This window comes from Bos grunniens, chromosome 15 (assembly GCF_055505025.1).
Source record: "Bos grunniens cultivar Pamir isolate PY7600 chromosome 15, Bosgru_T2T1.0, whole genome shotgun sequence".
In the NCBI taxonomy this organism is placed as follows: Eukaryota; Metazoa; Chordata; class Mammalia; order Artiodactyla; family Bovidae; genus Bos; species Bos grunniens.
Genome location: NC_141179.1, coordinates 17,607,104 through 17,634,605, shown reverse-complemented (window position 1 = coordinate 17,634,605; position 27,502 = coordinate 17,607,104). Strand labels below are relative to the sequence as shown.

At 39.1% G+C, this 27,502-nt stretch overlaps 1 protein-coding gene across 9 annotated transcripts in view; it reads right to left on the bottom strand.

The window, feature by feature from the left end:
* The window catches only part of ELMOD1 (ELMO domain containing 1), an 86,131-nt gene extending 59,106 nt beyond the window's left edge, over positions 1-27,025 (bottom strand). For 2 of the 9 annotated variants that reach the window (XM_086339027.1, XM_086339026.1), the window contains exons 1-3: positions 26,715-26,852; positions 8,928-9,042; positions 1,183-1,274 (exon numbers count right to left, since the gene is read on the bottom strand). Coding sequence is in view for 3 of the 9 variants with exons in the window: in XM_086339023.1 (XP_086195149.1) it covers positions 1,183-1,199 (17 nt within the window). In the remaining 6 variants the exon portion in view is untranslated. Of the gene's footprint in view, positions 1-1,182; positions 1,275-8,927; positions 9,043-26,062; positions 26,125-26,714 lie in introns of all 9 variants that reach the window. The other 7 variants (XM_086339023.1, XM_086339024.1, XM_086339031.1 and 4 more) reach the window with 7 other exon arrangements.
* Between the last annotated feature and the right edge of the window lie 477 nt (positions 27,026-27,502).

The following is a 27,502-nucleotide window of genomic DNA, read 5'->3' as shown; positions in this document are numbered from 1 at the left end:
CTAATTTTTCATGAATGTGTAAACAGATAGGTTAATTGCCATGGCAACCAAAAATGTATGAGTTAAATACTTTGATGGTAAATGTCCCAGTGATTTTTCAAATACTATCTTTTTACACATCTAAAATAAACAGGTTGAGGAACATTCGGTACAACAAAGTAAATGCTAATGTATGTAAATAATTTAGTTCTAACCTTCTGAGAGGTTTTCACAATTCTAAGATTGGATAAACACCAGTAGCCAACCAAAACATAGTGAATTCCACACAAATAATTTAGGTGCTCCAGAAATAACAATGCAATGAAAACCAGTGGGAAAAAGAAAATCTTAAATTGCATCTACTGAAAGAATTAAATCATTTCCTAAAAGAAATAAGCCAACTAATTATTTTCTTAGAGAAAATAGCCAGAACAAGGGATACGAATATGAAATATAGGTAGGTCACCATCTTGCAGGAAAGAAACTCAATATTGTAGAGGGTGTGTTTTATTTTCTAACATTCAGGACCAAATTAACTTTATTTTGTCATATTTTAATTTAATGTAAAATTTCTCTGAGCATTTTATTTATAGAACTGTGAATGACAGTCAATACTCTTAAAAATAATTATGACTATATGTCCAACTAAATAGCTTTCAAAACAAAACAAGATCATTCTAAAATACACAAACATATATGGCACCCTATACAGCATAATATTCAGGGAACCAAAAATTAGTGCAGATCTCAGAGGCATCACTGAGGCAGGCAAAGCAAAAGCTTAGAATATATATTTTTCTCCAAAAATGAAGATTTGAAAATGCTTGTATGGATTGGCCGGCCAACCAAAATCTATATTTAAAATTACTTTTTTCAAAGAAAAAGATTCTATACAAATTATACTGATTCCTTGACTACTAATTCCTCAAACCTAAACCATCGAAGTATACCTGCCCCATGCTTTTGTGCCTATATTCTCTTGTGATCTCCTATTTGCAAGTATTCTCTCCTAGCATCAGTATGCATATAAAGTTGGCAGAAGGAACTCTATGGCCAAATCATTCTTAGCCAAAACAATGCTATTACATGCAATCCAAAGAGACCTGCTTATAGGATCACAAATGGTGAACAGAAATACTATACTAATTGTTAAGGAAGTCTCTCCATTTCATAAGGCTCATCCAGGAAACCATTAATACTCACCTCAAGAAGTGCTTCATTGTGACTATTTTGATTATCCAGATGTTATACAAACTGGTCGTAAGTGTCTCCAAATTTGCCTTTGTCAAAGTAAACTGTGGGAAGAAATTAGATATATTTACTGTTAATGGGGCTAGAAAAATCAAATTTCTGCTAATCTTAGTAAGCAGATAAGGTGCTATGTACCCAAAACTTTTAACAACCAAACTGACCACACAGCAATGTAATTCAATAGGTGGAGATTAAAGCTAAAGCCTTTCACTTTATAATTACACAATATCTTTCAAGTCGCTTGCTGGAGAAATTGTTAGTTTCAAGAGCAATCTCTTCAAAAGTAAACTTTTCATCTATTTTGGATACTGTTCCTATATCTTGAAGAATAGTATTTATATGAAAGATAAAAATGAAGAACCAATAAATTAACTATTCTGATTTCCAGATATCAGATGGTCTTCAATCTGGCAGCCTCAGCCTTTCAGAAGTATAACTCAAAAAATAACTAGAAGCAACTGGTGATGTTTTTTAAGCTAAAAAAAAAAAAAAAAGCTGATAAAAAGCAAGTACTCAAAACAAATGAATAATATGTCCCTAGCCGAGTGCCGAAGAATTGATGCTTTTGAACTGCGGTGTTGGAGAAGACTCTTGAGAGTCCCTTGGACTGCAAGGAGATCCAACCAGTCCATTCTAAAGGTGATCAGCCCTGGGTGTTCTTTGGAAGGAATGATGCTAAAGCTGAAACTCCAGTACTTTGGCCACCTCATGCGAAGAGTTGACTCACTGGAAAAGACTCTGATGCTGGTAGGGACTGGGGGCAGGAGGAAAAGGGGACGGCAGAGGATGAGATGGCTGGATGGCATCACTGACTCAATGGATGTGAGTCTGAGTGAACTCTGGGAGTTGGTGATGGACAGGGAGACCTGGCGTGCTGCGACTCATGGGGTCGCAGAGAGTCGGACACAACTGAACTGAACTGAACTGAACCCCATCTCTGGAGGGCACTCTAAATAAAATGGTGAAATTATATATTTCTTTCATGCATGTCAGTTTACAACACACTTTCACAAAATGCACAATATCAAGGTAATGGTCTTCTTCCAACAAGGAAGGACATCAGCAGCTGCCTACAAAGCAGTAAATTGGGATGAGGCAATGGCACCCCACTCCAGTACTTTTGCCTGGAAAATTCCATGGACGGAGGAGCCTGGTGGGCTGCAGTCCATGGGGTTGCTAGAGTCAGACACGACTGAGCGACTTCACTTTCACACATTGGAGAAATGGCAACCCACTCCAGTGTTCTTGCCTGGAGAATCCCAAGGACAGGTGAGCCTGGTAGGCTGCTGTCTATGGGGTCGCACAGAGTTGGACACGACTGAAGCGACTTAGCAGCATGAAGAAACATATAGAGAAGAGAGAGTGGCTGAGAGCAACAGCAGAATGAAGTTACTTCAATAAGAGAAAGAAAAACAACACTAGTTGCAACAAAGACAAGGCAAGAAACTAAATGTGTGGACAAGTGGCTTTCAGTAGAGACACAATTACCAACTAAAACAGCCTAGGAATGTGGAAACTCAGCCTAAACAAAAGCCAGTCTCTTCTCAAGTTGAAGTATAGATGATTTACAATATTACATAAGTTTCAGATGTACAACATAGTGATTCATAATTTTTAAAGGTTATATCCCATTTATATTTATTGTAAAATATTCAATATATTCCCTGTTCTGTACAATATATCCTTATAGCTTCTTTGTTATATACATAGTGCTGCTGCTGCTGCTGCTAAGTCGCTTCAGTCGTGTCCGACTCTGTGGGACCCCATAGACGGCAGCCTACCAGGCTCCCCCGTCCCTGGGATTCTCCAGGCAAGAATACTGGAGTGGGTTGCCATTTCCTTCTCCAATGCATGAAAGTGAAAAGTCAAAGTGAAGTCGCTTAGTTGTGCCCGACTCTTCGCGACCCCATGGACTGCAACCTACCAGGCTCCTCCGCCCATGGGATTTTCCAGGCAAGAGTCCTGGAGTGGGGTGCCATTGCCTTCTCCGATATACATAGTCGTTTATATTAATCTCTCTTAATCTCCTACTTTTCTCTTGTTCTTCCCTCATCCCTCTCCCCACAGGTAACCACTAGTATGTTCTCTATATCTGAATATGTTTCTTTTTTGTTCTATTTACTAGTTGGTTTTATTTTTTATGTTCCATATATAAGAAATATCATGCAGTATGGTATTCACTTATTTCACTTAGCATAACACCCTCCAAGTTGCAAATAGCAAAATTCTGTTCATTTTTATGGCTGAGTAGTATTCCATTGTGTATATATACCAAATCCTTTTTTACCCACTCATCTGTTGATGGACACTTTGGTTGCTTCCATATATTGGCAACTGTAAATAATGCTGCTATGATATTGAGTGCATATATCTTTACAAATTATTGCTTTCATATCTTTTGGGAACATACTCTGGAGTGGAATTGCTGGGTCATATGGTAGTAATATTTTTAAAGAATGCTCCATATTGTTTTTCACAGTGGCTATACCAATTTACATTCCCATCAACAGTAGATAAGATTTACCTCTTCTCCACACTCATGCCAGCATTTACTGGTTGTAAACTTTTTGATAATGGCCATTCTGACCAGTTTGAGGTGATAGTTCATTGGTTTTGATTTGTATTTCATGAATAACTAGCAATATTGAACATCTTTTCATGTGTTTTTGGCCATCTGTATGTCTTCTCTGGAGAAATGTTTATTTAGATCATCTGCCCATTTTTGATTGGGCTATTTGTGCCTTTTTTTTTTTTGAGCTGCATGAGCTGTTTGTATATTTTGGAGATTAATCCCTTGTTGTTGCTTCATTTGCAAATATTTTCTCCCATTTGGTGGGCTGTCTTCAGTTCATTTATGGTTACCTTTGTTGTCCAAATGTTTTCGAATTTAATTAGGTCCCATTTGCTTAGTTTTTATTTTCATTATTCTGTGTGGTGGATAAAAAAGATCTTGCTGCGATTTATGTCAAGGAATGCTTTGCCTATGTTTTCCTCTAAGAGTTTTATAGTATCTGGCCTTACACTTAGGATTTTAATCCATTTGGAGTTTATTTTTATATACGGTGTTAGAGAATGTTCTACTTTCATTCTTTTGCATGCAGTTGCCCAGTTTTTGCAGCACCACTTATTAAAGAGACAATAGTATCTCCGTCATATATTTCACCTCTTTCAGTTCAGTTCAGTTCAGTCACTCAGTCATGTCTGACTCCCTGCAACCCCATGGACTACTGCAGCAAGCCAGGCCTCCCTGTCCATCAACAACTCCCAGAGTTTACCCAAACTCATCTCCATTGAGTCGGTGATGCCATCCAACGATCCCATCCTCTGTCATCCCCTTGTCTTCCCACCTTCAATGGCTTCTTAGTCAGAGATTAATTGACCATAGCCGTGTGCATTTATTTCTGGGCTTTCCATCTTGCTCCATTGATTTTATTTCTGTTTTTCTGACAGCACCACACTGTTTTGACGACTGTAGCTTTGTAGTATAGTCTGAATCCATTTTTCTTTCTTAAGATTGCTTTGGCTATTTGTGGTCTTTTGTGTCTCCATAAAAATTTTAAGATTTTTTTTTTGTTCTAGTTCTGTGAAAAATACCATTGGTAATTTGATGGGAATTGCATTGAATACGTATATTGTCTTGGGTAGTATAGTCATTTTCACAATATTGACAATTCAAGAACATGGTATATCTTTTCATCTGTTTGTGACATCTTTGATTTCTTTCATCAGCATCTTATAGTTTTTGGAATACAAATACAAATGCTATAATACATCTTATAGCTTTTGTATCTTCTGGTACCTTTATTGCTAGGTATTTTATTCTTTCTGATATGATAGTAAGCAGGATGCTTGCTTAATTGTTCTTCTCATCTTTTGTTGTTAGTGTACAGAAATGCAACAGATTTCTGTGTAGTAATTTTGTATCCTCCAAATTTACTGAATTTGTTGATGAGCTCTAGGAATTTTCTGGTAGCATCTTCAGGATTTTCTATGTATAGTACTTTGTCATCTGCAAAGAGTGACACTTTTGCTTCTTCTTTTCCAGTTTGGATTCCTTTTTCTTTTTCTTCTTTGATTGCCACGGCTCAGAATTCCAAAACTATGTTGCATAGAAGTGGTGAGAGTGGACATCCTTGTTGTGTTCCTGATCTTAGAGGAAATATCTTTCAGTTTTTCACTGTTGAGTATGATGTTAGCTGTGGGTCTGTCATATATGACATTATTATGATGAGATATGTTCCCTCTATGTCCACTTTATTATAAATGGGTGTTGAATTTATATTGTTCATTTATGTTTGTTCTTTAAAGCTTCTAGCTCTTTATTAAACATTCCCTGTATCCTTTCAGTCTGTGTCTCCATTCTTTTTCCAAGATCTTGGATGATCTTTACTATCATTACTCTGAATTCTTTTTTGGGTAGTTTGCGTATCTCTACTTCACTTGGTTGTTCTTTCAGGGTTGTATTTTGTTCCTTCATCTGGAACGTATTTCCCTGCCATTTCTTATTGTCTACCTTTCTGTGTTTGTGGTCTCTATTCCTCAGATTGTAGGACTGTAGTTCTTTTCTGTTTTGTGGTGTCTGCCCCCTGGTGAGTGTTGCTGGTCTAGAAGGTTGTGCAGGCTTCCTGGTGGGAGGGACTGGCCTGTCCTCTGGTGGGTGGAGCTGGTTCTTGTTCCTGTGGTGGACAGGGCCACATCAAGGGGTGCATTTAGAGGTGGCAGTAGGCTCAGGATGACTTTAGGTATTTTTAACCATCCTGGTGGTTGTTTGGCTTGAGGTGTCCCAGCACTGGAGCCCGCATGCTGTTGTGTGGGGCCAGTCTTGTTGCCAAAATGGTGTCCTTCAGGAGCGCTCACGCCAATGAATATTCTCTGGGGCCCCCACCAGTGTCCTTACAGTGAGCCACAGACATTTCCTACCTCCCAGGAGACCCTCCAAGACCTGCAGGTAGGCCTGGCCCAGGCTCCTGTGGAGTCACTGCTTTGCTCTGGGTCCCAGTGCACATGAAACCTTGTGTGCATCCTCCAAGAATACAGTCTCTGTTTCCCCCAGTCCTGCGTAGCTCCTGCACTCAAGTCCCACTGGCCTTCAATTCCAGATGTTTTGGCAGCTCCTCCTCCCAATGCCAGACCCTGAGGTTGGGATTCAGAACTCTCACTCCTATGGAGAACCTCTGAAATACAATTATTTTCTAGTTTGTGGGTCATTCACCTGGCAGGTATGGGATCTGATTATATCATAAAAGTGCTCCTCCTATCATCTTATTGTGGCTTCTTTGTCTTTTGGCGTAGAATATCTTTTGGAGTAGGTTTGAGTCTTTTGTTCATGGTCGTTCAGCAGTTAGCTGTGATTCTGGTTTTTTTCATGAGGGGAGGTAAACTCAAGTTCTTCTATTCCACCATCTTGTCTCTTGCCCCTCTCAATAGTATGATTTTTATTCTTCAATTTGTTAATACGGTATATCACATTGATTGATTTATGGCTACTTGCATCCCTGAGATAAATCCCACTTGAGTATGGTAAATGATCCTTTTAGTGTATTGTTGGATTCGATTTGCTAATATTTTCTTGAGTTTTTTGCAACTATGTTGATCAGTGATACTGGTTTTAATTTTCCTTTTGTGTGATATCTTTGTCTGGTTTTGGTATCATGGTGAGTTAATCAAATGAATTCAGAAGAATTTCTTCCTCTGCAATTTTTTGGAGTAGTTTAAGAAGGATAGGTATTAAGTCTTCTCCAAATGTCTGGTAGAACTCACTTTTGAAGCCACCTGGTGGCTAGACTTTTGTTTGTTGGGAGTTTTGCCAGTATTTTAATACACAGCAATTTCTGTAAAATATTTTATGCATGAAAAAAATTTTATGTGTCAACTTAAGATTGTGGTTGCTTCTGAGAAGAGGGAGGGTTTTAGGACTGGAGAGTGAAATAAAGGCCTCCAATTTTTAAAATATTTTATTTATTAAAAAGCAAAATCAATGGTAAATGTGTTCATTCTGAGTGATGGGGCTGTATACTATTCTTTGTACTTTTGTGTCTTTTAAAAAGTATGAAGCTTAAGATAATTCATGAATGTGGCTTCATGAAGCAGTTTTTCAATGTAGACAGAACAGTCTTCTATTGGAAATGCCATCAAAGACTTTCAGAAATGAAAAGAAGTTATTGCCTGACTTCAAAGTTTCAAAAGACAGGCTGACTGTCTTGTTAAGGGCCAATGCAGTTGGTGAACTTAAAGTTAACGCTCACTTATTCAGAAAATCCTAGGGCCCTTAAGAATTAGGCTAGATCTACTCTTCCTGTGCTCTATAAGTGGGACAACAAAGCCTGGATGATAGCACATCTCCTTACAACATGGTTTACTGACTCTTTTAAGCCCACCGTTGGGAAATTTTGCTAGAAAAAAAGGATTCCTTTAAATATATTACTACTTAATACACCTGGTCACCCACGAGCACTGATGGAGATATACAATGAAATCTATACTGTTCTTATGTTTGCTAACACAAAATCCATCCTGTAGGCCATGGGTCAAGGAGTCATTCCAAATTTTAATTCTTACTATCTAAGAAATATGTTAGTAACACTATAGCTGCCATAGATGGTGATTCCTCTAATGGATCTGGGCAAAGTCAAATGAAAACATTTTGGAAAGGATTCACCATTCCAGATGTTACTAAGAACATTCATGATGAACAGGATTTTGGAAGAATTTGATTCCAACTTTCATGGATGACTTTGAGGGGCTGAGGACTTCAGTGGAGGAAGTAACTGCAAATATGGTAGGAACAGTAAGAGAACTAGAATTAGAAGCAGAGTCTGAGGCTATGACTGAATTGCTGCAATCTCATAAAACTTGAGCAGATGAGAAGTTGCAAAGAAAGTGGTTTCTTGAGAAGCAATCAACTCTGGGTGAAAATGCTGTGAAGATTATTGAAATGACAACAATGGATTTAGATTATTACATAAACTTAGTTGATAAAGCAGAAGCAGAGTTTGAGAGATTGACTTCAATTTTGAAAGAAGTTCTTCTGTGGGTAAAATGCCATTAAACACTACACAGAAATTGTTCATGAGAGAGTCAATTGATTCACCAAACTTTGCTGCTGTCTTAAGAAATTGATACAGTCACTCCAATCTTTAGTAACCACCACCGTGATCAGTTGGCAGCCATCAACATCAAGGTAAGACAGTCCACCAGAAAAAAGATTATGACTTACAGAAGGCTCAGATGTTGGCCAGCATTTTTAGCAATAAATACGTTATATTATTAATTAAGGCATGTACATTTTTTAGACATAATGTCGTTGCACATTTAATAGACTATGGTATAGTTTAAACATAATGTGTATATGCACTGGCAAACCAAAAAATTCTTACAATTCAGTTAATGGCATTGGTTTAGAAACAGGCCCACAAAATCTCTGAGGTATGTCTGTAGTGACTTCCTGGGTACAATAATGAAAGGGGAGAAGTAAGTAACTTTACAGTTGAGAAAGCTGACAAATATTAACTTGGGCGGATGATAAAGATTAATATTACAGTGATAATTCATGTTGACAGTATATACCCTTGATATAACGTAATGAAATGGCACTTTAAGAAATGCAGCCCAAAACTGAAAATTTGCTGGACGGACAAGGGAGATGGTCATCTCTTCTCTCAGGTGCTGGTCTGCCCAGTCCACACTGACGTACTGACCTTGCCTGGCCACCTCCAAGGAATCCTAAGAGTTTTGGTCCAGCTTCTAGATGTCCAGGTTCAGACAAAAATATACATGACGTAAGACTTTCTCCATGGACTTGTGGTCAATACCCTGTGGAATTAGGAAGCAGAAGTTGTGGGGGGTGAACAGCTGAGATCTGTGAGCTATGGACAGAGCTTTGGCTAGTTACTTAGAATATGTGTTTGGAATAGGGTTGGGCTTAGGAAGGCCTTGATGTGTCTGAATGTGGGACTCAGTGTTTGGGATGCTGGGTGAATAATGTAAAGTAAAGTCGCTCAATCGTGTCCGACTCTTTGCGACCCCATGGACTGTAGCCTATCAGGCTCCTCTGTCCATGGGATTTTCCAGGCAAGAGTACTGGAGTGGGTGAATAGGAAACTACAAAGATATAAAATCGAGGCAGTGTGATTGTCAGAAAGTATGTCATAGTATTGAAGATGAGGTTTGTGAATATATGAAAGTTGTTAACCAGTGATGTTTATCTTTGGCCAAACTGACAAAACTTTTCACTTTCTTGGAGCATCAGTATATTTCAGATTTGGAGGGGCGGCAATTAAATCCTTTAAAAAAAGAAAAATAACAGCAATTTACCTCTGTGGTTTTTCTCCTTTAAACCCAGATTAATCATGATAAAAACATCAGACAAGTACTTAATGAGGGCTATACCAGAAAATAACCAGTATTGCTCAAAACTCTCAAGATCAAAAACAAGGAAAGTCTGAGGAGCTGTCCCAGTCAAGAGATGCCTATGGAGTTACGATTATTAAATACAATGTGGTATCAAGGATCAGATCCTAGGACAGAAAAAGGACATTAAGTTAAAACTAGGGAAATCTGAATAAGCAGAGATTTTCGTTAACAGGGATCAGTATCCGTCCATTAGTTGTGACAAATGTAGCATATTAATATAAGATTTTAAAAAATTAGAGTATAATTGCTTCACAATGTTGTTTTAGTTTCTTTGTTTTATACAACAAAGTGAATTGGCTATGTGTATACATATATCCCCTCCACTTTGAGCCTTCCTCCCACCCCCCATCCCACCCCTCTGGTCATCACTAAGCACCAAACTGAGCTCCCTGTGCTATACAGCAGCTTCCCCCAGCTATCTGTTCACACATGACAGTGTGTGTATGTCACACACTGCTCCCAATTTGTTTCACCCTCCCATTTCCACATGTCCATTCTCTACATCTGCGTCTCTATTCCTCCTTTGCAAATAGGTTCATCTGTACCCTTTTTTCCTAGATTTCACACATATATGTTAATATATGATATTATATGATATTTGTTTTTCTTTTTCTGACTTACTTTACTCTGTATGACAGACTCTAGGTCCACTCACCTCACTACAAATGGCCCTGTTTTGTTTCTTTTTGTGGCTGAGTAATGGCTCATCTGGTAAAGAATCTGCCTGCCAATGAAGGAGACGCAAGAGATGTGGGTTAGATCCCTGGGTCAGGAAGATCCTCTGGAGAAGGAAATGGCAACCTGCTCTGGTATTCTTGCCTGGAAAATTCCATGGGCAAAGGAGTGTGGCAGGCTACAGTCCATGGGGTCACAAAGAGTTGGACACAACTGAGCACACATTCCTACACACACACACAATTAACAATAGAGGAAGCTGGGCACTAGTATAAGGAAACTCTATAGTATCTTTGTAATGCTTCTGTGAATCTAAAGCCATTTTAAAAAATTATTAGTATGTTAGTGCCTACTATGCTCTAAACACAGTTAGGCACTAAGGATACAGGGTGAACAAGAGGTTATGAATTCCATCTTCCAGACCCAACAGTCTTAAGGAAGAGAGAAGAGAAGCTGGTGTATCAATACAAAAACAAATAGGTACTTAACCACAATATTACAAGTGAAAATGGGTGCTGGGACAGTGAATGTAAGAGATGCTTACCTTAGATGTAGGGTTTGGGGGTTCCCCCAAATAGCACATGCAAAATCCTAGAAGCAAGAATATATTATACACAACGTATGGAGGGGAAAACATTCAATATGACCTAGTGTAGTGCTCAATGAGAAGAACAGGTAAAAACTGAGATGGCAAAATATGGATGGTCAAGAAAGGATCAGGTCATTGAAAGCTTTATGTGATATTAAAGACCTCTGAAACTTATCCCATGAGCAGTGAAGAACTACTGAAAGTTATAGACTGGGATGTGCCATGATCAGAGTTGTAGTCTTAAAAATGTAATCTCACTGTAGTATGGAGAATAAATTAGATTGTGGTGAAATATAAGTAGGTGCATCATTTTTAAGGTTGTTACAATCATCTAGGCAAATATAATAATGGCAGGATAAGGCAAAAGATAGAGACAAATTGTGACGGATCTGAGAGATATTTAGAAGGTAAAATCAATAGGACTTTTGTTAACTGACTGATTGAGGGTGGTTAGTGAAGGAAAAGGAAGAGTCAAACATTATGCCCATGTTTATGGCTAGCAACTAGGTAGACAGTGGAATTTTCCAGTAAGACATGGAATTTTGGAAATGCAGATTTGGGGGTCTGGTTGTATCTGGGGATCTTAGGTTCATTTTGAATCTTCAGGCTCAAGAGGGATTGTAGATATACATGTTTCTGAAAGTCAGGAGAGAAATCTTAGTTGTATACAAAGATTTGGGTTTCCTCAGCATATAAATGGTAATTTAAACTACAGCCCAGAGGAAATGATAAATAAACAGCATATGCAACATTTGTTGTTCCTAACAATACTTTTTGCCATCAGGATAATATTAAATTAGGATTGTCATAAGGCAATAAAGTAATGGAGTACATTTCAGAAAGATTTTTATAAAAATTTCTAAAAATTATACTTAATGGTTTAATTTCAGTTAGCTAGAAAACTGGTTTACCTAAAAAAATAAACTCATTCATAATGATGTGGGATAAATGAAGTATCATAATACTTCAGCTTCATGACCTGTACATAGTGGTTCCTCAGTCTTTCCATTAAAACAAAACAAAAACTTCTTGAATATTTGTGTGCCAGTACTGTTCTGGGTAACATGTGCATGTGTGCTAAATTGTGTTGCTTCAGTTGTGTCCTACTCTTTGTGACCCAGTGGACTGTAATCCACCAGGTTCCTCTGTCCAATGACCTTCCCGGGCAAGAATACTGGAGTGGGTTGCCATGCCCTCCTCCAAGGATCGAACCTGAATCTCCTGCGGCTGCTGAACTGCAGGTGGATTCTTTACCACTGAGCCACAGGGGAAGCCCTTTCTGGGTAGGGCAACTTAGTTTAATACTACAAAGGATCCTTACTATTTAAGGGAAATTTGTCAAATATGACAGAGAATATGCATGCTGGTTAAGAGCACAAGTTCTGGAGACAGAATTCATGTCTGAGTTTCACCAATAGCCAAATGGCTTTAGACAAGTTGCTTAATCCCTCTGGGGTTCAGTTAGATGGGGAGAGAAATCACAAGTACATTTAGAAGGACTGCTCTAAGAAGTGAATCAACCAAAGCCTAGCATAGTTAAATGTAATATGCAATCAATGAGTTGCTACTTATTTCTAGTATTATTATTACTGTCTTACCATTCTTATTATATCCTCCCCTACAGTAAAAGCTCATTTTATCAAGAATCACTTAAGAGACTGTTTAGATAAATTCTGGCAGGTTGTGACCTGAACTGGCACACCAAAGATTGTGATAAAGAGAAGCAAACAGAAGTAAAAAATAATTCAAAGGTAGAATCAAACTGACTTGCTGGTTGTGTAGGACAAGTGATGGGAAGGAAGATAGCAATTAGTCCTAATTATTTGTTCTCCAAACAGGAAACAAAAATAGCAATTAATTCTAATTATCTGCCCCGAAAGAGGAAACACCAAAAACGGCTTTGGATGGTAGAAGAAAGCATTTTGCAAATGGTATTTAAGTCCCTGCTCACTGGGTGCTCATTAAATAACTTCTCTAAATGTTTTCTATAGAAAGCAAAAAGAATTACTTTATTTTTTAAATCTAGCTTTGTTTTAAAGAGGCACACCTGTTAATATATTAATTACTGTTAACTAGAAAATTACATAAAAGACAGGAACAAATCATAATTGGTATGCAATGTACGATAATCTGAGACACTACTGGTGAGAAATGTCCTTTGAATTGTTTTTCCATAAGTGGTGCTGAGTTAATCTACTCCTTTGTAGCCAAAACAGTATTTCTGAAGTGGCTGGCCATGGCCTAACCTCAGGGAAAATTTGAATTTACTTTTTGTTTGCACGGCACTCTAGCAAAATAGTAGCCTTGATAGACTTCTCAAGTATTTTATACACCAGCCTGCTGACTTAACTTGATGAAGCTTCAGTTCAGTTCAGTTGCTCAGTCATGTTCAACTCTTTGCAACCCCATGAACCACAGCACACCAGGCCTCCCTGTCCATTACCAACTCCCGGAGTCCACCCAAACCCATGTCCATCAAGTCGGTGATGCCATTCAACCATCTCATCCTCTGTCCCCTTCTCCTCCTGCCCTCAATCTTTCCCAGCACCAGGGTCTTTTCAAATGAGTCAGCTCTTCACATCAGGTGGCCAAAGTATTGGAGTTTCAGCTTTAACATCAATCCTTCCAATGAACACCCAGGACTGATCTCCTTTAGGATGGACTGGTTGGATCTCCTTGCAGTCCAAGGGACTCTCAAGAGTCTCCTCCAATACCATAGTTCAGAAGCATCAATTCTTCGGCGCTCAGCTTTCTTTATAGTCCAACTCTCACATCCATACATGACTACTGGGAAAAACCATAGCCTTGACTAGACGGACCTTTGTTGACAAAGTAGTCTCTGCTTTTGAATAAGCTGTCTAGGTTGGTCATAACTTTCCTTCCAAGGAGTAAGCGTCTTTTAATTTCATGGCTGCAATCACCATTTGCAGTATGATGAAACATAAAACATATTCTCTGACTCAAACATTTTTATTCAGTTTAAACCAGGTTGTTGTTTAGTTGCTAAGTCATGTCTGACTCTTTGAGACCCCATGGACTGTAGCTCACAAGGCTCTTCTGTCCATGGGATTCTCTAGGCAAGAATACTTGAAGTGGGTTGCCATTTCCTTCTCCAGGTAAATCAGGTTAAGTCTATAATATGTTATAGGGTGATCACATATGACTAACTCACGTCCTTCTTAGCCTCCCAAATCTATACTGCATAGTCTCTCTGAGCTCTGGTTCCCTTCCCCTATCATAGTCATCATAGTCATTCCATTCACATTCTCACCTATACACAGGGTTCAAGACTACTTCCTTATACTACAAAGATCACTCTGATCATAAACATCTCAGGAATGATAAACATTTATCTATACATAGACTAAGTGAGTATATAAATGTTTGGTTGAAGGCAGAGCATGGCCTAATCCAAGCTCTATTTTCTTATCTTTGTTTGATATGGTTTAATGTGATGTTACTTCTTGAAAGGTCTGCTTTTGGCTTCCATGTTTCCATGTTCTCCTGATTTTCTGTCTATCTCACACTCTTCCTCTGCCTGCCCTTTAAGTATAGGTGTTCCCCAATGTTCCTATTCTTCTGCTATACCTTTCCTAAGTGACCTTGTGTGGCCTCAAACAAATTCAATAAATGATTTATCCAAGGACAGACAGACAATTGGTAGGAAGAGACCTCAGTTCTTAATTCTAGTCAATAAATATCATTATGCACTCATTACATTCACTAGAGACTCAAAATAAGTAAAACAGTCTTTGCCCACACTGCCTTTTCTGAAGTCAATATAGAAGCTCTGAGCTTTTTCAGTCTCTTCTTTCACTTTCATCAAGAGACTCTAGTTCCTCTTTGCTTTCTGCCACTAGGGTGGTGTCAACTGCATGTCTGAAGTTATTGATATTTCTCCCAGCAATCTTGACTCCAGCTTGAGCTTCATCCAGCCTGGCATTTCAAATGATGTACTTTGCATAGAAGTTAAATAAGCAGAGTGTTATATAGCCCTGACGTACTCCTTTGCCAATCTGGAATCAGTCTGTTGTTCCATGTAGAGTTCTAACTGTTGCTTCTTGACCTGCATACAGATTTCTCAGGAGGCAGGTAAGGTCATCTGGTAGTCCCATCTTTTGAAGAATTTTCCAGTTTGTTGTGATCCACACAGTTAAAGGCTTTGGTGTAAACAATAAAGCAGAAGTAGATGTTTTTCTGGAATTCTCTTGCTTTCTCTATCACCCAGCAGAAGTGTGGTAGTTTGAACATTCTTTGGCAGTGCCTTTCTTTGGGATTGGAATGAAAATTGACCTTTTCCAGTCCTGTGGCCACTGCTGACTTTTCCAAATTTGCTGGCATATTGAGTGCAGCACTTTCACAGCATCATCTTTTAGGATTTGAAATAGCTCAGCTGGAATTCCATCACCTCTACTAGTTTTGTTTGTAGTGATGCTTCCTAAGGCCCACTTGACTTCGCATTCCAGGATGTCTGGCTCCAGGTGAGTGATCACACCATTGTGGTTATCTGGGTCATTAAGATCTTTTTATATAGTTCTTCTGTGTATTTTTGTCATCTAAATATGTTTATAGACTTCCGTCTAAACACAACAAATAAAACACATGTAATCCAACACATAATCCAACTAACACCAACCTAGACAGCATATTAAAAAGCAGAGACATTACTTTGCCAACAAAGGTCCGTCTAGTCAAAGCTATGGTTTTTCCAGTGGTTATGTATGGATGTGAGAGTTGGACTATAAAGCAAGCTGAGCACTGAAGAATTGATGTTTTTGAACTGTGGTGCTGGAGAAGACTCTTGAGAGTCCCTTGGACTGCAAGGAGGTCAAACCAGTCAGTCCTAAAGGACATCAGTCCTGAATATTCATTGGAAGGACTGATGCTGAAGCTGAAACTCCAATACTTTGGGCACCTGATGCGAAGAACTGACTCACTGGAAAAGATCCTGATGCTGGGAAAGACAGAAGGCAGGAGAAGGGGACAACAGAGGATGAGAGGGTTGGATGGCATCACTGACTCAATGGACATGAGTTTGAGTAAGCTTCCCAAGTTGATGATGGACAGGGAAGCATTGTGTGTTGCAGTCCATGGCGTCTCAAGGAGTCGGACACAACTGAGCGACTGAACTGAATTCAACTAACGTAAATAAATCAAAAAGCATAAATCCATAAGGCTAAGGGCAACAGGAGTGCACATGAGATGTCAGCAGAATCTGGAAGCTGAAAGATAAGCAAATGGAAATTTACTTCACCTATCTGACTAAACCTACAGTGAGGGAAGTAAACCCAAAGGCAATACAATTCAGAGCACAGAATCTCAGTCATGTTCAGGAGTTAGGGATGCCAAACTCCTCTAAAAATGGGAATGCAGAATGAATCAACACAACTTGATTGAAAGTTTTCATAAGGACAAGTTAGGGCCTAGATCTCCTCCCTACCTAAAGAGAAGAGGCATAACCCTTCTCCATTCCATCAGAAGAGGTGAGATTAACTTTTGAAGGGGATGAGTTAAATAGGTTCTGAACTTCTAGAAACAAGAAATGAGGCTGAGCTCTATACTGAATACTAGGAAGTTAAACAAAAGTCTACATGATAAATGTGAGATTTATCCAGCCTTCTTCTCCCATTCAGCTCCCAGAACAGTGGCAGACAGATCGCTAGTCCTCAGATTTACCCTTCAGAAAACCATCCAAAGCAAGATACATGTGAAACTCTCTTAGGTGAAAACAGAGATAATGGGAGAAGTGAGGAAAGAGAAAAGAATGCATATAAGGGAAAGATGTTAGGTATGAAAGTTAAATCTTCACTTCTATAGTAGAAAATCAGTAGATATCATATTTTTAAATATTGAGAAATAACAATATTAGCGTATTATTTAAAAGTAAGGTGGAATACACCAGAAGAATAAGCTAAAATAATTAAAGTGAGTATACCTGAGAAACACATGTGGAATGGAAAAGGACTGGGCAACAGGTCTATTTTACATTATAATGCTGTATAATTATATGACGTTTTAAATGATATATATATTACTTTGATTAAATACAAAAACTTTTTTTTTTAAAGGTGACATACATAGGGTGGTGTTTCCAGCCTCCTGAAGTCCAATGGCCTTAAACTCTGTGAACCCACACTTTAAAAAAACAAAAAAGAAGAAACTAAGGTTCAAGGAACTAGTCAGTTGCTTACATCAAGTAGATAGATTCAAAAAGCCCAAGTTACTTTAGAATAGTATGCCACCAGACCACACGCTGTAGGTTGTTTGTTCAATTTGACACAAATTAAAATGTATTGAAAATATTTAATGGGAAAGTGGAAGAGTTTGAGCTGACAAATGTTGACACAGTTCAAGTCATTTGATATAATAACTAGGAATCCTCCTCTTGGGGCCAAAAATAATAACAGAATAGATGTGACATTTCTGAAGATTGCTTTGGAAATGGCAAGAACAGCAGTATATTCTTTAAACACATCTTCAACTAGAGAACATATTCAAAACGAAGTTGCAGAGTGGGAAATCAAGATATATATTACTGCAGGATTATAATATGACCTACTAGCATCATATAAATGTCTTACAAATAAATCAGTGGACACTGAAGTATTCTTCAGATGGTTTTCTTTTTAAAAACCTCCCCCAAAAGGTAGCTTAAAACCTAATTAAAATAAACACACAATTTGTTTATTTAAAAAGGTGCTACAAACTATAAATTTTATTTCTAGGAAAGCAGAAAAACAATATTTTGAGTATGTGTTTTAGAGATATACACTGAAATATTACAAATGGTATGGTATGATGTCTGAGATTTGCTTCAAAATAAAATTGGGTGGATAGAGAGTAGGGGCTAAAAATCGAACAGCATTTATCATGAATTGATAATTGTTGAATACTAGGATCCATTATGTTATTCTGTTGACTTCTGTACAAATAGAAAAGTCGTCAAAAATAAATGTGCCATCCACAAACTGAGAATCCCTGTAAGTATACAGGCACATTTTAAAGTCAAATAAAGTTAAAATGATTAGTACCTGAATTTGTTCATAACATAAATCTACTACTATTCTTCAACAGCTTTGGGAGACTACTAGAACAACGAAACAGAATTTGGTGTTTAACTCACAACATTTCCATGACTGACCTAATTATCTTAAGTTCTCTTTAAATCTACTCTAAAGCCCCCACTATGCTGTTACGTATCATCATTTTTTAGTAATTACTTACAGAGCCTTTTTTCTTAATGGTAAAAATGTAGTAGTATATATTCAATGACATCTTAGACTTGGTGAAATATGTTAGATGGGTTGAGGAGAAAAAGGTGGCAATTAAAACATGACACACTTGTTTTCTAATTTTTCTAATGTGTTCTAATTTCATAAATGTTAAGATGAAGAAAACAATTTGACTCTTAGCTTTGATGACACATATATTTTTCCCCCAAAGCATTCTTTCTCACCCCAACCTTTCATCCCTACACTAAATCAATCTTGAGAGTCAGAAATTCAAAGAATATCTGCCTTTATCAAAGTTTGACAGTGGCATCCCTACCTTCTCCTACTTGTCCTCATACCACTAATTTGAAAATACCAGTTTTGCTTGCCTCTCCTACCAAATGCCAAGCAAGGTGTCTTGTTAAAGAAATACTCAGAAAATGAATAAATGTTTCCTCTTGAGCCTTTGATAGTACTTTGTACTCAGTAGGCACCAGTGACTGACTAAGATGCCAGTGTAAGCATGGACTTGTTTGCCTCATACCAGTCAGGGTTTCTTATTATGACAAGGAATGGAAACTAGCTCTGCCTATTTAAGCAGAAAATGAATTTGAAGGTAATCTACAGAATCTCCAGGAGGGCTGGAGAACTGGGTTTAGAGGTTGATGCTGCTGCTGCTGCTGCTAAGTCACTTCAGTCGTGTCCAGTGAAACGTAGACAAAAATAATGTTTAAAATGACAACATAGAGCCAGTCTAATAAAGACACCTTTACTTCCATTATCAGGTCCAGAATCAATAGCTGGCTCCACTGACCTCTCCCTAGGACTGATCAAGAGTATTGCCAAAAAAATATGTGCTTCTGGGGCAGACTCTGGGTCCATGTCTCTGATGAGTCCACGTCTTATCTCACGCAAGGATGCCTGGGAGAAAAAGCATCTGGCACTTTTAGCTGCTATAGTGAGAAGTGGCCTCTGTCTCATAATGTGAGACAGCCCCCTCAACACAGGAAAGGGGTTCAGACAGCAGTGTTCAAGAGTAAAGATGGGTGTCCACTCTATATAAACAAATACCTTTGAAAGCCAAAACACACTGCAGACAGAGTACACTAGAATACACTGAGTGAATACATGTCTGCCTTTCATCTTTGTCTACTTTGTGCCATTTTATTTTAGAACCTGAACATGATCCTTTGTGGCTACTCTGTGGCTATTCAAAGAACATATTATTTTATCTAAGAATTCCAAGTCTGATCTTAACTAGGTGAACCCACTGGTGGTCACAAAGTAGAAGCATTTAAGTGATGATTGGTTAATTATCTAAGGAATAATCTTTAAGTAGAAAAGAATGAGGATATTCATTATTAATCAAGGAAAGGATGTACAATAGTTATGTGCTACATAAATGTTACTAAGTTAATTAGATGTTGGCAGGTTCATAGTAAATGCCTAAGAACTCAATGTAAAATGCATAATCAGATTTAGGAGGTGCTTTTAAGGTCATATGAGCCAACATCCTACCCAGGCTCACAAGAGTCAGGCATTCCCTTACTACATTTCCTGATAGATGGCCCAAAATGCATCACTTTCAGTACAGTGAGTTAATAGTGTCTGTTTTTGATCTTTTTAATATGGACTCTATTGGACTCTAATGGACTCTATGGACTCTAATATGCAACCAAAGAAAGCATTAATTTCTTCTGTACTGTTGGTTAATACTCAAGTGAACTAACTTTTACAACTCAAACTATTGTTAAGAAGGACTTCTACTCCCTGACCTTAGCAACTAATCTTAGAAACTAAATGAAACCAATTCTTTCTGCACATAATTTTAGTTTCAGCTCTTGCTCTGGGCTAAGGGATATTAAGTGTAACCCTGATTGTCATTCAAATTCACTAGTTCTTGGAGCTTTGCATTATCAACAAACCTGATATATGTATAGTCTATCTCTGTGTGTATGTGCTCAATTACTCAGTTGCGTCTGACTCTTGGCAACCCTCTGGACTGTAGCCTGCCAGGCTCCTCTGTCCATGGGATTTTCCCAGCAAGAATACTGGAGTGCATTGCCAATTCCTCCTCCAGAGGATCTTCCTAACCTAGGGATCCAGCCTACGTCTTTCCAGCATCTCCTACATTGGTAGGGGAGTTCTTCACCATTGAGCCATCTGGGAAGCCCTAAAACTGTAGAAATGTAAGGGTCAAGGGAAGAGATCTGAAGCAAGCCAACAGAAACAAGCTTCTATGTAGCTTTCACACTTAGAAACATTCTTTGGTTCCAGCTGATGAATCCAGCTATTAGATCTCATCCCAGATCTCATTTTTTCATTTCATCTACAAAGATTACTCAAGAGTCTAGTTGACAGATGTATTCCAGAAGGTTGGTACAGATGTAAAAATTTGATGAGTCTGGCTCTATTTTAAATATTCTATGTTATCTACAATTTAAAGGAATAATAGAAGAAATACTTGATACAAAACATCAAAAACTATAATCCAATCTTTCTGTTTTATGTCTTGATTTTCATGTACTAGTTCACATATTGGGCTACATACAGATCATACATGAGACAGAATATGAAAACCAAATTTCTATGCCAGATATTTTAATGTAAGCTTTCAAAGTTTTAAGTTATGTATTTAGGTTGTCCTATGAAGGGTAAATATATATTTACAATTGTTATGATTAATGATGTGCATAATATATATTAATTAAAATAGCTTTGATAAATGTTTACCATTTTAAAGAATATATGATAAAACTTCTCAATTAAAAACAACTTTTTTAAGATTTTTGCTAATTTAAATGGATTCTAAGACCAAAGAAAATTTGAAATTAAAATATAACTGTTCTACCAGAATATAGAATCTTCAGAAAATTTGGCTTTCAAATACTGAAGGGTACAGCATCTTGATTCTTCTTCTGAAGCAAAAGGAAGAAATATATTTGTATAGTTAATTCATGCCAGAGACTGATTCACACTTAAAATATTTATAATGCCAAACTGTAATGTAAAAAAAAAAACAATAGGGAACAGAGTTTATGTTATCATTGATGACATTTGCTAAACCAAAAAGCAGCCGTGGTATAAATAAGTTATTAGTTTCATCATGAATGAAAGCTTCTAAACATATGGTAGCTTTACTTATACAAGGGAAAAAGGACTGAGAGTTATATCAGCTGAAATAAGACCTTATACCACACGTTCTAATTAACAAAGTCCCAATCCCAATAATTAAAATAGAAACTACATTTAAAAGTTATGTAGACTTTTGAATCTGTAGTCATTAGCTTGTTTGAAACTGATTTTAAGGGGGCTTAATGAGCTCTCCTTGGAGAAGACAATGGCAACCCACTCCAGTACTCTTGCCTGGAAAATCCCATGGACGGAGGAGCCTGGTAGGCTGTAGTCCATGAGGTCGCTAAGAGTCGGACATGACTGAGCAACTTCACTTTCACTTTTCACTTTCATGCATTGGAGAAGGAAATGGCAACCCACTCCAGTGTTCTTGCCCGGAGAATCCCAGGGACGAGGGAGCCTGGTGGGCTGCCGTCTATGTGGTAGCATAGAGTCGAACACTACTGAAGCGACTTAGCAGCAGCAGCAGCAATGAGCTCTCCTTAAACATTTACCACAATCATCTGATTTATATTTAAAAAAAGCAAAAGATCAAACATAGCAAATTCTGAATTATTCTGGTGGCATCAAAAACATTACAGATTGTACACAGACAATATAGAAATTGTCTAATTACATTGAGATTGAAGTTATTTATCCCTTAGAACACAGTTAATGTTTATTTTATAGACAAAGATGATTGGAGTTGACACAATATTCTCTTTTGAAATGTGTATATCTTTCATTTTTCAGCACAGAAACTGATGTTAAATAAGACTTGCTCATGGTCAGCATAAATGAACTGGAGGGCTAAAAGTTCCTGGGATGCAAAAACAAACTGTCTTCAGAGTCTCTAAATTCAGACTATTTACTGAAGACTTAGAATGTGAACTGAGCACACAATTTCAGTTAAAGCTCTTTCTGGGTGACAGTTCGCATAAGCTGTCTTTAGAGATCACTGAAGTAAGGCTTTCTTTAATAAGTCATATCACTTTAATAAGTGAAACCCTGCTGAAAATAGAAACTGTAGTCTAATTGCTTTGAGATTTTGGCAACTTCAAGATGTCTTTGATCACTCTTTTTCTCATGTACTATCAGAATTATAAGGCAGGATATGTTTGCCAGACACTACAAAGAAGAACAATATAAATACTTGAAACAGAGTGTTTTCTGTTTTATTTTTAAGGAATAATCATTTGATAAGGAAAAACCTGAATTAACTGCTTCACTATGCATTTTAACATAGAGTAATTTTGTGATTTAAAAAACTTACTGTAATTTAAAGTTTATATTTTATATGCTTATTTACTGTAATATAAAGTAGAAATTTAACCATACATACGGATACTCAGGGCTTCCCTGGTAGCTCAGCTAGTAAAGAATCCGCCTGCAATGCAGGAGACCCGGTTCGATTCCTGGGTCAGGAAGATCCCCTGAAGGAAGGGGTAGGCTATCCACTCTAGTATTCTTGGGCCCGGTGGCTCAGACGGTAAAGAATCTGCTTGTAATGCGGGAGACCTGGGTTCAATCCCTGGCTTGGGAAGATCCCCTGGAGGAGGGCATGGCAACCCACTCCAGCATTTTTGCCTGGAGAATCCCCATGGACAGAGGAGCCTGGCAGGCTGCAGTCCATGGGGTCCCAAATAGTTGGACACGACTGAACTACCAAGCATAGCACAGCACTGTATGGATATTCAATTATATGAAGCTTTTCTGAAGATGGTCCCTAGAGATAACTATATCTGTTAACAGACATGAAATCTAGGATGGCACTCTACCATCATTTGCTTGAGACTGGCAAACAGGAACCTTCAGAAAAAGGAGATTTTCTGTTCTCTATTTGGACCATAGTGGTTTGATCTTCAACTTCCCTGGAAAATTCCTATAATGATCAATAGTGAAAGTACCCACTGGGTCTTCAAAGACATAAATATAAGTGGTGTGTTTTTGGAATTAATTACATTTGAAATATTCTGAGTAGGTATTTTCTAGTACTATAAGCATATGGCCATTTTCATATAGTTCTATTTCTGTAAAATCTACATTTTTTTTCCATTATCAGAATCTGCTTCCTTAAAGATAGCTGGACTAAATCAGAAAATGATTGCAATTTAGTATCTTTTCCTATTTGAAGCAACAGACTTGCTAAAGCCAAAACATCTGCTTATCTTATTTCAGGAATTTGGGCAAAAGCAACCAAATATTGATCAGCATCACAAATATCAAATTTAAATATCATCTTTTACATAAAAATAACAAAACTTTAAAATGCTATATACCAGATTTGTTTGATGATGATTTTTTTCACCTGAGGAAACCAGGAAGGTAGCAGAACTGTAAAGAAGCCCTTTAAGTATTAGTCAAAAGGCAAACAAACTATTTTTTTAATGCAGTGAGATGCATTCACCCAAGTACCGTTTACCAATCCTTGGACTTGTCCCTTTTCAGCTCCCTTTTCCATTCCCATCACCAACTATGTAATGTCCTTTAGCATTCCCTTTTCATTTTCCTCATTCTCAGCAGGCTTCTTTGTCCTCTGACTGAGGCCGTCAACTTCTAGCTCCACTCCATTAGGTATAAAGGCATGAATTTCTTTATTCCTTACCTCCCAGGGTAAGATCTCTCTCATTCAAGGTCAGACCTGTCAAAACTGCTCATCATTTTTGACTAGAGCCGCTAAGCAGAATTCAGTGGCTTTCCCAGGCTCCTCGAGTGGACCCTGGAAGTCTCATATCTTATGATACAGAGCTCTTCCTCTACCCCCACTTCCCTTACTCATCTTTGTATCTTTTGGCACCTCTCACTAAATCTAGCAAGCAGAGATGTGTTGAACGATTCACTTTTTAAAAGTATTTAAAAATTTTTTTTAATTGGAATATAACTGCTTTACAATGTTGTGTTAGTTTCTGCTGTACAACAAGGTGAATCCGAATGCGTATGCATCTCACTTTTAAGCATGAGTTATTTTCAATAGCTTGAACCAGAACTGGACTTGTCCCAGATTGTCTGTAGAAAAGCATATGATTTCTGCTCCACTTTCAATTTTCAAAACACAATGACCCCAAAAAGAGGACCGAAATATTTCCAGTGACTATAGAGTTGCCAGATAAAATACAGGCAGCTCAGTCAAAACTGAATTTCAGATGAACAACAAATAAAACAATTTTTAGTATACCTCAAATTGTGCATGGGATATACTTGTACTAAAAACAATTATTCATTGTTTATCTGAAATTCAAATTTAACTCATGAGTAGCTTATATTTTTATTTGCCAAATCTGACAGCTTTACCAGTGACTCTTTAAAAATTCTCACAGGACTCAAAGAATGCTTCTTTAGAGCACCTGGAGGCTTGTATCTGAGCTCTGCAAACTTCTCAACTGGCCATATTTTATGTCTGTTAATGATACTGGGTTACTTTCTGAGCAAGTCAGTAACATACTTTAGGAAATGCTGTTTCTTATAGAAAATTTTTACTTATTTTGTTAATTTCATAGAATTCCCTTCTAATACCGTCTATCAATAATTTCAGCACAGAGAATACTGTAATGTTGCCCCAGATTTCTTGGAAAGCTGATATTCAGAGTCATTATCAATACTATTTCTGAATTAAGTCCTTGCATTTATGTATTAATAATGAAAAATTTTTTGAAATTTTAAGTTTGAAAACACAATATGAGAAATATATGTCTTTCATTCGGGGATTCCTTTTCTTCATCAAGCACAGTGAGACATACTGTCCTCACTAACAGGCTGGGGAGAAGTAGCCTGGGAAGCGGAGGTGGAGCCTGTGATGTAACTGCAGTGGGGCTTTGCTAGAAAAGTCTTCTCTAAATGAGAAATATCTGTACACTGAATTGTTTAGCTTCAATGTGCATGGTCTTACAAGAGAAGAGACTTGTCTCTTTCAGCATAATGTAAATCTTAGAGGCTTGAAATCTTGGTCAACAGAGGAATTCCTCACAAGTTGTTTAGAGACATACTAAGAGTCTCACTAAGGGAGGAAAAAGCAGGTTTCTTCAGCAAAGGAGTACCACTGTAGCGCATTAATGGTGTGTGTGTTACAGTGGAAGTTATAACCCAAAGTGTGAGGAAAGATGCCCTACAGCTTCTTCCAATCCTGAAAGTTTTCTACATTACTGTGTTGTTTCCTTATTCTTGACAGTGATTATGGAAAAGACCTTCATTTCTTATTCCCACGGAAGAATTCAGGAGAGAGAAATGTCTCCCAGTTGTAGAGGAATACAAATTTTGCCTTTCTTAAAATTTCAACTAGATCTCAGATTCAACTTCTAGGGAGAGAATGACTAATTCTGTGTAACTACTTGGTGTCTTAAGATGATAATGAATTAAGACGTTTATTCCAACATAAGCATATTACCTGCTTTCCACCATATTGGAAGCTCTGGTTTGTCAAGCTCCAGGCTCAACACGCACACTGCAGAGATGCAGAACAACGCTTGGATATCTGCCCAAGACTGGTCTCTCCGAACGACAGACTCAAATTTACGGTACCAATCTAAAGCTCACCGTGGGGCTGGCAGTATCTTTTTCCTATTTGGTATAGGAAAGGGATGAGATCTGGCAAACTGAGGCACGGGGCTTCTACCTGCCTGTGCGGAGCATAAAGGCTGACAAACATATTCATTAAACTTGATCTGAAGCAACCGAGCCTACGAGGTCGTTCCTGAAATATTTATAAGGTGTGTTACCGGACTCGCCACTTACAGGTGGGGAGGAAACACGGTGAATAGAAGCACCCACACTTGAGGGGCGGGGGGGGGGGCGGCGAAAGGCACTCACAATCGCACAGCTCATCACCACACTTAACTGTTTTGCTTTTAATAGCTCTGTCAGCCGTCGCTCCCCAGTCGCCTGTTCAATTCTACCTGCCTAGGAAAGAGATGTTCTCGTAAGTGAGGGGTTTCCTGGTAGTAGGAGGCACCGAGCGTCAGCTCCTAAGACAGGTCCCCGGGTTCCGGGCGCTGATGACCCTCCAGCTCTGCGGCCCGCCAACCCGAAGTCCTGCACTGCCCCTGTGGCCTCAGGCCGTGGGGCAGGGGGTCCCGAGACCCCGACGGGCCACTCGCCCTGCCCGGCCGCCCTTGTCTCCGCTCCTATTTTGGTCTCTGCCAACCATGCCTCCTCAAAAGCTTTCGGCGTTCGGTCAATAGGTGATTAGCGCCCCAGCCAAGATGTAAACAGCTTCTCCTGCCTACCTGCATCCCCCGGGTGCTAATTTGGGGTGGCAAGATGAGGGGACAGATGACGGTCCTCAATGACCACGAAGCCCCTGCACCGAGGTAGTATGCACTTTTCATTGCAACACCCTCCTCCCACACCCGCAGCATTCCTGCTGCGCCCCACACGCTGCACGGCTCGCGCGATGCCTCGCGTCCTCGCCGCCACCTCGCTCCTCTTCAAGGGCATTCGCGCCTCTCCTCTCCGCTCCCGGTGGGTCGCCCCAGGACGCCGCTACTCACGTGAACTCGGCGGCCGCAAAAGCTCAGCAGGTCCCGGCGTGCGGCAGTCGGGTCTCCATCTCTGCTCTCCCAAGCGCTCCGGCTGCGCGCTCCGCCCGGCGCTGGACGAGGTCGGTCCCAGCGCGGAGCCTGGACCAGGGCTGCCGCACTAGCTGCGGACGCGGGCGGGGCGGGGGCAGGGCCGGAATTTGGGTCGCTAGGAGCTGAGCAAGCTGGGATGGGCCCCAGGCGGCGGGCGGCGAGCAGGCAACCGAGAGCAGCCCCGGGTAGGGCGTGCGGAGGTTTCCCTGGAAGCACAACCCGGGAAGCCACTGAGCATGCCCAGTCGCGGGGGAGGGAGCGCGGGCGTCTGGAGGGGAAGGGTTAAATCTGCAGACCTGGCTGCTTGGGCAGAAAGCAAGGAGTACAGGCTGGAAGATGGTGAACCTCAGGAGACTTGTCTATGGGGCTCCTAAAGAATCCTGGAATAAGAAGGCAAGATGTATTCCTTGCTCCCTTCTCGGAGAATTGTTCAGAGCGCCAAGTTTGTTTTTTGCTCAGCTTATTTTACCAAGTGAGATCTCTCCAATCCAGACATTCACCCCTCACCTGCTTCCCTGAGCCTGGGGTCCTCACCTACAGGGATGCCTCAGCAGTACCCTCCTTTCCCGATTACTAGACCAGTCCGGTCAAGTTAAAGAGCCAGCTTTTTAGTTTGGTTTGTAATTGAGGTCACGTCAATCCTCTCAGGTTACATATTTGCATTTTTATCAGGTTTCAGAAACAATACCTTAACCCTGGGGTTAATT